Here is a 14,326-nt window from a genome sequence, read left to right as displayed (position 1 = left end):
CTACCAGGGCTATCGGCTTGGTCGAGTGATAGTAAATTTAAGAAAATTTGACATTTTTATTATATTATATTTGCTTCAGAAGGGATGGAAAGAATGTTGATTGGATCTACGTTATCCAGTGTTGTGGTGCGTAAGGCGGAGATAGATGGACAATGCAATAGAATGTGACGTATGGTTAAGCGGTTCGCGTTTGTTTTTATTAATTAATAATATTTTTGAAAAACTAAAATATCTTTCAAAATGCTCACCTTTTGCTTTGATTCAGTTTCTTAGACGATCCGGCCATTGTGCTATAACGATACGTATAATTTCCATAGATGTGGATGACCCTTCCACGGCTGGCTTTATAATAACCCATCCTGCAACACATCCTGCAACCCACTTTTCTAGTACACTTTGGGCATTTTCGGGAAAGGCAACTTCGATTCTTTTTTCTAATCTTGAATCAACTCTGGATAGTTAACGTAATATTTTTCGTGAGTCTACCCCACAAAAATTGGTTTAATAGATTAAAATCTCAGCTTGTAGGCATCTCTGTTTGGGCTATTCATTCGGTTTTCAACTTTGTTCGAGCAGAAAGTGACCGATTTTATACATGCCTAACTTTAAACATGGCTGGTCTCTAACACCATCACACAGAGGCTCAAATCCTTCATCAACAAATGCCGCCGCATCATCTGCAAAATATTCTAGCCAAACGCCATCAGTAACGACGCACTGTGGAGATTAACGAACTAGGAACCCATTCTTAGGCAAATCAAACGCAGAAAGTGGCGATGGATAGGTCACACACTGAGAAAACCACCAGCTGACATCACGAGGATGGCACTTGACTGGAACCCGCAAGGGAGCAGAGGTCACGGTCGACCAAAAAACACTTGGAGAAGGTCGATGCTGCGCGAACTAGCAGATGCTGACATCTCATGGGACGGTGCAAAAACAACAGCACAGAACCGTGTACAATGAAAGAGTATGGTCGAGGTCCTCGGGAGCATAGAAGGAGTGAACAAGGAAAAAAAAACGTTGAACAAAACTTCTGATTCTTCGCGGATGTTATTTTAACTGTCAAAGTCAAAAAACCCTATAGACCATATTCCAAATATTAGACGGACCACCCTATACAACGCTCAATGAGCCGGCGCGGATTTTATAAGTTTCAGGTGAAATTTTAATTTTGCTTGATGTAGATTGCCTAGTCCAAGTCCTTTCAAATGTTGGCCGCAACTGCGCCGTAATTTGGCCATCCGTAATTCCGTGGATTGCGGTCGGTATCCCGTGAATAACTTCAATAACTTTTGCTTTAAATACCTGAAACGAAGTTGGTTTATCCACAAAGCATTTAGACTTTACATGCCCTACAAGCAAACGTCCAACGATGTGATATCACACGATCTTGGTGCTCAATCCACTGGTCCGTGACGAGAGATAAATTCCTCACCGAAACGACGACGCAATAAATTCATTGTTTCGCCGTCTTATTGCAACCAAATGTTGCGCAGATCATGGGTTTAAATTTACGGCATCAAAAAGTCGCTTATCATGGTGCGGTAGAATTCGCCATTCACTGTTACATTGGCGCCTGCCTCGTCTTTGAAGAAATATGGGCCGATGATTGGTCCATCCCATAGGCCGCACCATGTAATGACCGTGTGGATGTAATGGCTGTTCTTGAGTAAATTCGGGTCGCTCTTAAGCCCAAATACGACAATTTTGCTTTTGACGTAGCCATTAAGCCAAAAATGGGCCTCATCGCTGAACAGCTTGAATTGGCCTGAGCGCGCAATTTTACGATTCGTAAACGTTGTTGAGGCGTAAGACTTTCCTTGATAAAATGTCAATGAATATTGAAAAAAATGATGTACAGTGAGTCAATAAAGTTTAAGTACACACATCAGTAAGATAAAAAAATTCATATGTTTCATTCAATTTACATAAACATTTATTAGAGCTTGTATATTTCACATTGTAAATAAAGTAAGGAACATAAAATCATTCTTTTCAATTCATTACATACTAGCTTTAAAAAATAATAAGCAAAAAACTTTGCACTATCGTGATTTCACATAAATAAAGTTTAAGTACACTTTATAAATAATATTAAAAAAAGAACAAAAACAAAAAACGTGGAAGAAATTAATATTTTGTTGGCCCTCCACCTGCATCGATAACAGTTTGTAAACGTCTACGCATGCTTCTCACTAACCTTTTAGTGTCATTTTCTGCGATTTTGCCCCACTCCTCTGATAACGCATTTTTAAGCGATCCCTTTGAGGTTATATTATGTTTCCGAATTCTTTTTTCTAATAAATCCCAGACATGTTCAATGGGATTTAGGTCCGGTGATTGTGGGGGAGTATGCAGTTGTTTGCAGTTGTAAAGGAGCCATTCCTTAACTAAATATGACTTGTGCTTGGGGTCGTTATCCTGCTGAAAAAGAAATGTATTTTCATCGAGCCCCAATTGCGTTGCACTTTGCTTAAGGTTGCTGCGTAAAATGCTTTGATATGAATGCTTATCCATAGTAGTTTCAATAAAGACCATTTTACCCACACCAGCTGCCGCCATACACCCCCAAATCATTATGTTACCGCCACCGTGTTTGACAGTCGGTATTAAATTTTTTATCTGCATCTCCTCATTAGGCTTTCTCCATATTTTTGTCGCTCCAACCGGTCCATAAATATTATATTTAGATTCATCGCTAAATAATACGTTATCCCCAAAGGAAGTGGCTTTTCTAAGTGCTCCTTTGCAAAACCCAAACGTTTTTTTTTATTAATAGGTGATATTAGAGGTTTTCTTCTAAAATGCTTCAAACGCATTTCTACACTTGTCTGCTAAAACCCAAACAAATTTAAATTTTAAATTTAACAAGGTGTACTCTTAAACTTTATTGACTCACTGTATTTAGTTTGACAGTAGTTACGTGTGATCTGTCAAACAATCCCTTTTCTGGAAAAGTGCCTCCAATCTGATCACCGATACAAAATTTAAATATTATATTTACTTCTGAACAGCCGCAAAGCAAGATGCGTATTAACTTCGTTTTCAATAACTACTTTAAAATACTATTTATTACATTTCAAATTACAATATTATAAAATTTTCTTCTCGCAGTCAATTAAATTTAGTGAATCGACTGCATCGTGCTTGACATTCAATTACGCTTACCCCGTTCACTGCAATTTTCAACTTTCCCGCATCGTTTAGGCCATAGCCAAATAACACTGGACGGAGATCTTTTTATATATACAGTTAAGCAGGTGGCCAGCAGAAATATTTACTCTACAACGCAATTTATGCTAGTCAATTTTATTGAATTATCAACGATTGCCTTACTCGCGATAGAAAACGGAAAGCAGTCTTTAACAGTTATTGAAATATGTATGTATGTATTTGGTATATGCATGAAAAAGAGTAGGTACCCGGCAGGAAGAAATACTAATTGTGAACTGGAATACCACCGGTTTTCAGTATTCTTCAATTCAACCAGTTCGTTCGACACTTTTTTTCGGCTACAGTAATTGGTTAAACATTCGAAAATTGATTCAAACCTCCCTCTAAGTAAATCCGAAACAAATTCAAAATAAAATTATTTTTGAAGACTAATAAAGCAACCAAATTTAAAGTCCTCACCTCAGCCACGTAAAAAGTAGTATTAGTTAAATTACGGTTCCATATTTTATGCATCCGTTTATTGCGTGTATTTTTCTGCGTTGGCCCTGTTTTGGAAAATCCTTTTTTTAATTGCGCTTCTGGTTCATAGGATTCATTGGATTATATTCTGAAATAAATACATTGGTTGAAATACATATGCACATTTATCTTCGTATAATGTACGAGGTGGAGTCCAAAATAAACAAGACTGCCGTCATAAAAATGTTTTTGATGACGTCATCTTTTTATTGAGTTAATGCGTTAGAAGTAACATCTCTAGCTGACTTCCAGTGAAAGCTTGATGACATTCGGTTCAGTGGAAGCAAAGTGATTGCGTCTAAAGTATCAGTATCGGTACAAAAATGAGTTTCGAACAAAGAGCTAATATCAATTTTTTTTTAATCGGTGAAATGTTTACCGAAACATTTGAATTGTTGAAAAAAGTTTATGGCGATGATTGGCTACCTCGTGCCAGAGTTCATGAGTGGTTTACACGTTTCAGAGATGGTTCTGAGGACAGCAATGACAATGAATATACAGGCCGCCCAAAATCTGTAATCACCGAAATCTCCATCGAAATTGTTGGTAAATTTATCAAAAATGAACCGAAATAATCGTCAAATTCATGGAATCGAAGTTGAGTACCTTCAAAACATCGATTTATCGCGTTTTAACTTATCATCTGGGCTTACGAAAAGTCTGTGCACGTTTCATTCCGCACAAGTTAACTGAGGGCCAAAAATTGCTCAGAATTCAAGATTCGAAACACCTCATTAAAGAGGCGAGAAAAGACGGGAATTTTCTTTAGAACATTGTAACTGGTGATGAAACGTGGCGTTTCCAACAACAACTTGAAACTAAGCGTCAAAGTGCCGAATGTAAGGCTCCAGACGAGCCATCACCCAAAAAACCCCGCTTTTGGAAAAGTCAAAAATCAAGTCGATGCTCATTTGTTTTTACAATTCCAAGGGAATTGTCCACAAGGAGTTCGTGCGAACGAGTGCAATTTTCTATCTTATGGCGTTTTTAAGCGTGTGTTGCATCGCATTCGTCGAATTCGCTAGCACTTATTGCATAATAGTACACCCACTCTTGTGACTGATTTTTTGACTAGAAATCGCATTTTAACCATTAATCACTCACCGTATTCGCCTGATATGGCTCCCTGTGACTTGCGTCCGAGGCCATCCAAAAGTCTTGTACCGACATCCTAAAGGACATTCCGGTCAATGACCTGAAACACTCTTTCGAGGAGCTTTTATATTACGCAAAACAGTGTATCGAGGCCAGAGGGGACTATTTTGAATAAATAAACTCGAAGTTATCAGAACAAAGTTCCTGTCGTTTCTATCTCAGCTGAGTCGTTTTATTTTGGACTTCACCTTGTATAAGTTCATTACCCCAACAAACCGCATATAAGTTTTTATGTTCTTCGGCTCCTATTTCCGTGGTCTAGTCTATGTTATGTTTTACATAATTATTATATCGGTATTGGTGCTTCTATAGACGACTCTTAAACTTTTTTATATAAAAAAAACAATTCAACTTAAGGGGTTATACGCAGTTATGAAGCAAATAAAAGACGGGTTGTCAAGGATTTATCCTGAAGAAACTTCAGAATATTTTAATTTGAAAATTTTTGGCGGTTACAAAAGCATCCTTCAAGAACGTAACAAAATTTTTTATTGTATTTATGAAAATGTTGATCATAGAGCGCGCTGCAGGCGATTTCTGGAACCTCCTTTAAAAAAAGACGATTTACGGTGTACATCGTAACTCAGGATTGGATTATCTGAAATCAAAAAACCAAACAAATTTTGTTAATATATTAGATTATCTAGTAATTAATCGTTCGGCTAATCAAAATAGTGAATTTTCACAAAATGGCAGCTTTTAAAAGAAATGATTTCGATTTTTACGTTAAAATTTGGCCGTAAATTGATTATAAAATGGAAAATAAGTATCAGATTTACAAAAGGAACGATTAATTACTAGAAAATGTATCTTTAAAGATTGAGTTAAAACGGTTGACTGATCAAACAAGCCGTTTTCGAGATATCGTGTACACCGACTTGAAAAATGCCGTTTTGAAAAAAACACGTTTAAAGTTTCAATACTCTTAATACTTAAAACGTGCCGAGGCATCTCTACATATTTAGGTATAACTCCGAAAGTATTGCTTAGATCTATTTCAAATTTCGTGCGTATACTTTTGAATATATGTACATTACAAAAATGCAATAAAAAAAAATCGATTTTTTTGAAAGTCATAACTGCGTATAACCTCTTAATTCGGCCACCAGATCGACGGTGCGTTCTTTGCCCGCGGGGATCTTAGCAGCAAGATACTTCTTTGAGGGCTGCTCTTGAATCCACTTTGTCATTTCGACCATCTCTGAGGTGGTTTGTTTTTTTATTTTGAGTATTCATAATCAATTCTTTTAAGTCCGGACTTCAGCCCGCTATCCTTACTCAAAAGTGCAATTTTCCAATGTGTCCCCATGGTTATTTATGCGAGCACGGAGGCCATGCGAGGGTTGACTCTACGCTTCATGGGAAATATAGTTTAGAGCCAGGACAGAAACTAGTCAGGATTTCTCAACTGTGCCTGCACCACCAACTTAATGGTGACGTGTAAGGAACGTACCCGAAGGCTTGCCAGAGTTTAGTTTTGCCGGGACGGAGGCGATTGTAGCATTAGCCTATCAGCCATTTCGGTGAGGTGTCACCCTCCTGTACGGAGGTGATAGAATACTACTTTCACCAGCCCATAGACTTCCTAATCTAGGAATATTTTGCAGTATACCGTAATCAGGATCTTACTGGTCTCGATGCTGATGAGCTTTACAGACCTGCCGCTGAAGGTACTCCGGGTATAAGAGGCCTTTCGAGCCGAACACATTCCTTTCCTGCCGGATTTTAGTCGCATCTTAGGTGGCTAAAGGTTGTTGTAGCCGAATCCAGTGTCTGGATTAGAGCTTGGCTATCCGAAAGAATAGCGATATTGCCCTTAAAAGAGAAATCTGTGATTAGTAGCCTACAAGTTTCCCTAATTGCCAGTACTTCCGCCTGGAAGACGCTGCTGGTATTAGGGAGACGCACAGATTTTTCAATTCCAAGTCTATGAGAATATATACCAGCTCCAACACCACAATCCATTTTACTGCCATCTGTAGTGGCGAAGTTGTTTAGTGAGAATCCCTTATTCCTTTCTTTCCTAGATGGAAAGAGAGTGGTAAAATTTCTGTTGGTAGTTCTGTTACATAGTAGTTTGACTTTTTCTTGCAGGGCATTTGTGCTGCATTCGTGGAAAAGAATGTGCACACATAAAATACTATGCATATTTGAGTGAGTCAGTGTTGACGAACTTGCTAAAAAAATATTACCTACACATCTATTTTATTAATTGCATACGAGATGTGATCAAAAAGTAAGTTGACTTTTCAAACTTGCAGGCAAGATACACGCAATTTTCAATTTTTTTCGTTAACATTTTACATTTTTAAGTATCAGTTGTGTCATTTGGTTAGTTTCCTTACTTCTCTGGTAGATACTTTGCAAGCCTCAATGTTCTTTTGTGTTTTGCATCGCCCTTTGAGCTGAAGTATTTTATTTGAAAATTCACAAATTTTTCTCTTTACATATGTATGTGGAAAAACCTGTATGGTATTTTTCAATTTCCAAGTATAGACGCCTGCTTCGGTACAGGAGTGTGAAAATATTCAACCGAAGGAATTTGTTGAATAAAGAAGATAATCTGTGGTATAGTTGTGCACGCGCGACAGTAATGTGTTAAAAAGAGCTTTTACTATTTCCTTTACTGGTTCATGTCTAAGATGTGTGAGACGAAAGCAAGCGGAAGTTTTAGCTAAGACAAACGTTTAGTTTATTTATAAACTGAAATTTGTGAGCTTTATGGTTCTTTATAGGAAACTGGAAAGCTCTTAAGCTTTTTCGAGTTAAAGTTCTAATTAAATGAGCTTTTTCCGAGTACTAAATTAAAAATTCATTGTAAGGGCTTTTAGATTTTTTTCACCACGGTTGTAGGGGAGTTCAACACGCCAGCAAGGGATTCGCCGTTATTCATGCTCACAGCGAAACGAATGAATTTGCGATTGAGAAAACCGCACTGAAAACCTGAGAAGATGGGATATCTATGTGCATACGTATTTGTATGTGAATGTGTACACATATGCGGCTTTCCGCACAGAAATATGTGCTTCGCTGAAATTGCTCAAGGAATCTAACTGCCTTTACTATGAAGTAGTGCATTATTATTCGATATATGAATGTTAATATTCAAGAGGAAAAGTATGTATTAAATTTTATAAATAAAAAGTGCAGGTTGATTGAAAATTGTTTGTTTGTTGTTATGAACAATACCTCATTTACAGAAGCTTCAATGACTGCCTCAATAATAAATGTTTGGCACTTTGGGCTTCGTCCGAAGGCTGAATGTAAGAACAGTAGCCTACAAATAAGACGAATTCCTGCTTCAGAGTAAGTTTAAAACTGTGTGGAGAACCACATATGTAAGAAATGTAATAATTTAATAATTATTTACCACAGGAGAACCAAAAATAATGGCTTGAAAATCTTCCCTGAAATGTCCGGAACACAATATTTTTATAAGCTTCTTGTTGCTGTTTTGTGCATTTTAGCTTTTGCGAACTCTTGACTCCCGTCAACTGCGGCGGTCGAGCAATTAGAAAGCATATTTACATACATATAACGGTGAATACATAAAGGGCTTTCCAATAAGAGATGTTATTTTGATATTCAAAGAAAAATGCTATTTTTTAATATAAATGATCGGATGTTTATTTCATTATAAAGATAAAGATATGCCGTTAATAGTGGAAAATAACATCAGGCAAATGATCACCACGACCAGGTTTACAGGACAATATCCTTCCCATGAAATTTTCCATAACCAAATTGCAAAGTGGATGTCCTATGACCCCGATAGCCTCACGAATTTCATCTTTGAGGTCTTGAATCGACCCTGGGATGTTGGCGTAGACCTTCTCTTTCACGTGGCCCCAAAGGAAAAAGTCACAAGGTGTTAAATCACAAGATCTCGGTGGCCAATTGCGATCACACCTCTTCGAGAGATAACACGGCCCGTAAACTTTGTCCGTAAAAGATCAATGGTTTCGTTGCTTATGTGACACGTAGCGACATCTTGTTGAAAATAAACGTTGTCCAGATCAATACCATCCAACTCCGCCCATAAAAAATCGTTAATCATCTCTCGATACCGCAGTCCATTCCCCAAAAACACCTATTATTGGAAAACCTTTTAGTTCTATCTCGGACATTTCAATACTAGGGAGAATTTCGAAGCCTTTATTTTTTGTTCTCTCGTGGTATATAATTATTAAATTTTTACAATCCTTTACGTATGTATGTGGCTCTTTCAAATTCTTGATGCATATTTAACATCTTTTATGAGCACATTGAAGCGCACAGTCTTATTGCAGAGAAGCAGAAAGGATTCAACGTGCATCGCAAGGATACAAAGAGCAATTGATCATAGATCAAGTAGTGATTGGCTAATCTAAAAAGTGTAACAGAAACCTCTATGCAGCTTATATTGACTGGATGAAAGCATTTGATTCAGTTCCACATTCCTGGCTTATACAAGTAGTTCATCTTTATGACTTCAACCTCAATATCATAAATTTTCTGGAAAAAATTATGCATTATTGGAGGACAAGCATAAAAATGCCCGGCTCTTAGAATTTTCAATAAACAAGCGAAATCAGTATTCGAACATCTTCCAAGGTGACTTGTTGAGTCCACTCTAGTTTGCGCTCAGTATGAATCCCCTAAGTCACATCTTGAATGAGACAGGATATGATTTTGTGCTTAAGCATGGACATTCTGGAAGATGCCGGCTGAGCCACCTTTTGTACGTAGACTTTATGCCAGCCAACCAAACCATCTAGGAAACCTTTTGAAATGTGTCCAAATCTTCTCCAAAGATATTGAAATGCCCATCGGCCTTGATAAGTGTCGAAAGATCACAATACATAAAGGAAAAGTGGTCCTCGCCATGTCTTGGGGAAATTGGTGGTCTAAGCATAACAGAAATGGAACAGGCAGGGTTATGCAAGTATTTTGGAATTATTCAAGGCAACAGCATTGATACAATGCAAATGAGGAGAAACTTTTTGGCAGAGTTTAAAACCCAACTCAGTGACAAAAACCAAATGCGCGCTGTAAATTCTTGTACTATTCCGGTGGTATCATTAGCTTCGGAATTGTAAAATGGTCATCTACTGAAATAGAAAAACTGCAGCGAATAGGACGTATAATTATGGCTAAACACAATGCACGCCATCCGAAGTGCTCTGTCACTCGAATGATGCTACCTTAGAAAGCAGCAGAGGACATATTGGGGTTGGATCTCCATGACAAACTAATATTAAACATCAGGGGAAATTTTCAACAAAAATGTTACCAATCCGAATTGCACAGGGCTGTTATAGTTGCGGATGATAATTACGAAATCAGGAATACCACATCAACACATGAAAAGATTCAAAGAGGGTCTGAAACGCTATTCACGGGAGACCATAATACGCCAGACAATTTTCTGATTGATAAATCTTATAAGATTGCTTATGCCAAGAAGCCAAAAAACTCAAGCCTGACTCGAGCGAAGGCCGGGTCGACACACAGAAAGTGATCCGCCGTCTTCTCCTCCTCTCAGCATGCTGGGCAGAGTGCACAATCTGAGATTCCATGTGCTTTGCCCATAGAAAGTATCCCGTCGTCAGTTCAACCAGCCTCCCACAGTCCCCTCTGCTTAGTTACAGGAGGAACTGCGCCAGTCGGTCGGACATGACAGGTAACATCAGTTTTGTTCATCTGCAACCTCTCTCAGCCTGCCAAGCTCGCTTGTGGGTTAGAGTTACCAGTTTGCTAACCGTGACTTTGATAGCTGCAGAAGGGAGTGGCAGAACGGGCTCCGGGCCAAAGAAGTTGGCCTAGATCCTAGCTAAGAAGTCAGAGGCCTCGGTATCCACGTGTCCCGGGACACATGTTAGCATCAGGCTATTATGTCTACCGACATAGTTCAGCTTGCATTTACAAGACTCGACTACACTTGGAATGGTTGGAGGGCTGTCTAAGGCCATGAGCGCAGCTTGGCTCTCGCTACAGATACATATAGGCAGATCTTTTCATCTGTTTTCCACAACAAAGTCTATCGCTTCTTGAACATCATACACTTCCGCTTGAATCACAGATGCATGCATTCCAAGAGCAAAGTACAGTTTTTTCCCGCTGCATTCCACGTAGACCCCAGAGCCGCAGGAGTGCTTGGCCCTGGAGCCAACCGTGAAAATGTGAAAACAGTGTTTGCCGGACTCATTTTCTGAGTTTGACCACAGTTGAGTCTCTGGCAGCACTACACTGTACCTATTGTCAAGCACGACTCTTGATGGCATGGAGTCAAGGGGCATTGAGAGAATCGTTGGATCGAAGCCCATGCCTTCTCTGGTTTCCAATGCTGAACAGGTACCGTACCAGTTCCCATTGTGTTTCAGCCTGCAGATGGCCTTCAAGGCCTCTCCTTGGATGAAATCATCAAGTGATGGTAAACCAATCAAAGCATTTAATGCCGGGCCTGAAGTAGTCGGAAAAGCTCCGACGCAACAGGTGGCCACAGTGTACTACAAGTACCTTTTAACGGAGGTGCAAATACACACACACACGCACACACGCACATACCTGTAGTATTTTTAACCATAGACCTGCAAACATATGTACATGCGATACATATTTATAGATATTTTACTTATAAATAGTTTTATGATTTGTAATTTTTTTTTTTTTTTTAATTTGATTTTGATTTCTACTCATCCAGACCACTGATGCATGGGTGATAATAGGTCTTATCATAGCTGTGTAGATCCATAGGTCCTGGCTAGGAGGAAGACCACACGTTTTCCTAAAAACACTCTTGCACTGCCAAAAGGCTGTCAGTGCTTTAGATGTCTTTGTTTCAACGTGTGACTTCCAAAGGAGTTTACTATCGAGGATTACTCCAAGATATTTGATTTCTTTGGATAGCTGGATTGTGACTCCTTTTAGCTTAGGCAGAACGAGTCCCTCAAGCTTGCTCCTTCTGGTGAAGAGGACAACCTCTATTAACCACGGATGACACCAGCAGATCTTCCTCTGCTCGCACCGAAACGATTCTTTGGGTCAGCATCGAACGAATGCAATTCATGAGCACCCGGTCTACGTCGGACCTACCGTAGAGCTGCATATACTATCAAAAGTGGCATTATCAAACGCCCACTCTATGTCTAAAAAGATGCCTATAGCGTAGCGTAATTGATTTTGCGGTTCCCCTTAACGAGAACATGCAAAAAGCATACGCAAAAATGGTATCAAAATATTTTGAGCTAAGCATTGATGTCAAACGCCAGTGGAAGCTAAAGAAGGTGCACATACTATCGATTATTATCGCAGCGCATGAACTCGTGCATACAAATTTAGCATCCAACGTTAAAACAACATCCGGGATCTCTAATTTTCGATAAGCAGAAAATAGTTTTACTTAATTTCTGTCACATAATTTGAAGCTTTTTGCAGTAAACGTTTTATTGTTTTTAAATTGTTGATTATTTTATATAATATTTACAGTTGTAATATTTTGTACCTGATATAAATTATTGACTTCCAGTTAAGCTGGAATTAATGTAAATGATTCATTTTTTTGGAACATCTATTTTATTTTACTTATTTATTTATTTAAATTTTTTCAGTAATCCTGCTGTGGATGGCGAGGAATGGCCAAATTTCACGAAGAAAGATCCCGTCTATTATGTTTTTTCAACCGAAGACAAGGATGAGAAACTGCAACGCGGCCCACTGGAAGGACGTTGCGCATTCTGGAATGAATATTTGCGCGAAGTCAGAAAATGGGGAAGTAAGTAAAATTTATGATTGCTTAAAATTATTATTGAAATTTTATTAGTAACTAATACCTGCACTTGTGATAATAGTGAGGCCATTTCAAGATAAATAACATAAGAAATTCACCTTAAAAGTTAATTTACGTATAAGAGTAGAAGAGTTGCTAAAAAAGCTTGGTGGTGGTACTTACATTGGTAACGAGGGAAAATATTTTATAAGTATCAGCTGCGTTCTTAGGCTATCGAGTGACAAAAGAACGCTTCGACGCGGGTATAATTTCCTTTTGGTTACCGACGCTGCGATCAGACATGGCAAGGAAAGTGCTTTTTTCAATTTAGTTAACTGTAAATACAGGAAAAGCAGTTTTAGAAAATGGTTTTAAATTTTTTAGAAATTAATTTCGAAATAGAAATAATGAAATAATGGAAAATATGATATTAGAGTTTAAATTATTATTTTTGTTTTTTTGGATTTAAAAAGAGAATGGATTTGAAATTTTCCGAAACTAATCTCCCTATTAAAAGATTTATAATTTTTATAAATGACGTTGTACGCCAAGCAAATAAGCAATGGAGCGCGTAAAAGTTAAAATAAAAATATCCATCACTCAATTTTTGTACCGTGCACAGATTATAAGGCTTAAACGAGCCGCTTGCTGCAAGACCGACGCTCGTTTGCAGCCGCACCTAACATGGTGAACAGACGCTGCAGTCCTGATAAGCCCTTAAATCGGATATGTCGGAGGAATTATGCTGTTGGCAGTAGCGTTTAAGATCCTGTCCAAAATGCTGTTAAATCGCATTAAAACCACTATAGACAGCTCCATGAGAAAACAGCAAACAGGTTTTAGAAGCAATCGTTCCTGTGTAAATCAAATTAACACCCTACATCTTATTGTGGAGCTAGTACAAGAGTGGCAAACAACCCTCCAACTAATCCTTGTAGATTACAGTACAGCTTTTGATTTTGTTTTCTCGTAACAGCGCGTCCCATCGCTACACGTCGGAGGATCCCGGCGAAACTATTATCTCTCGTACGCGCGCACTACAACAAATTTAAAAGCAGGATTTCGCACAATGGTAATCTGTCGGCTGTTGTCTTCTTTATTATTTTTAATTGTTATTGATGATATACTAAAAATCTGTATTTAGGGGAAAAGAAGAGATGTGTTGATTGGAACTTCTATGAACATCTTGAAGACCTTGCCTACGCTGATGATGTATCCCTTTTCTCCGACAAACACCTGATCTGTCCTCAAGCTCATTGAACGCAGGTCTAAAAATAAATCACGAGAAAACGAAGGCCATGGAAATTCGATCCACTAGCAGTCACCCGTTCTTTTTATATGGTGATCAAATTAAGAACGTTGACACCTTTACCTACTTGGGTAGTATCATTGCCGCTTAAGACAGTGCGAAACTAGACGTTATCGCCAGAATAAATAAAGCGAATGCACAGCTCCGAGCTATCCCGTCTTCGACATCCTCAGCGTACATACAAAATTACGAATCTTTAAGACAAATGTACAATAAGTACTCTTGTATGGATCGAAAATCTGGCTCACAAATAATTCGATTGAAAACAAAGCTGTGTGAACAGATGTTTACGCAGGATATTGAAGATCTGGTGGCACAACATCATAAGTAACGACGATCTATACGAGAGGTGCAAAATCCAGCCGGTAGCTAACATGATAAAAGTGCGAACGTGGAGGTGAATTGGGCATAAGCTTCGC

The 14,326-nt window shown here is 38.4% G+C and overlaps 1 protein-coding gene across 2 annotated transcripts in view; it reads left to right on the top strand.

The window, feature by feature from the left end:
- LOC128855465 (acetylcholinesterase) overlaps positions 1-14,326 on the top strand; it is a 261,188-nt gene that overhangs the window by 185,802 nt on the left and 61,060 nt on the right. For both annotated transcript variants that reach the window (XM_054090392.1, XM_054090393.1), the window contains exon 9: positions 12,441-12,604. In XM_054090392.1, coding sequence (XP_053946367.1) covers positions 12,441-12,604 — 164 coding nt within the window. The remainder of the gene's footprint in view (positions 1-12,440; positions 12,605-14,326) is intronic.

This window comes from Anastrepha ludens, chromosome 2, assembly GCF_028408465.1.
Source record: "Anastrepha ludens isolate Willacy chromosome 2, idAnaLude1.1, whole genome shotgun sequence".
In the NCBI taxonomy this organism is placed as follows: Eukaryota; Metazoa; Arthropoda; class Insecta; order Diptera; family Tephritidae; genus Anastrepha; species Anastrepha ludens.
The sequence above is the reverse complement of the archived record's forward strand: the minus strand, read 5'-3'. Positions and strand labels throughout refer to the sequence as shown.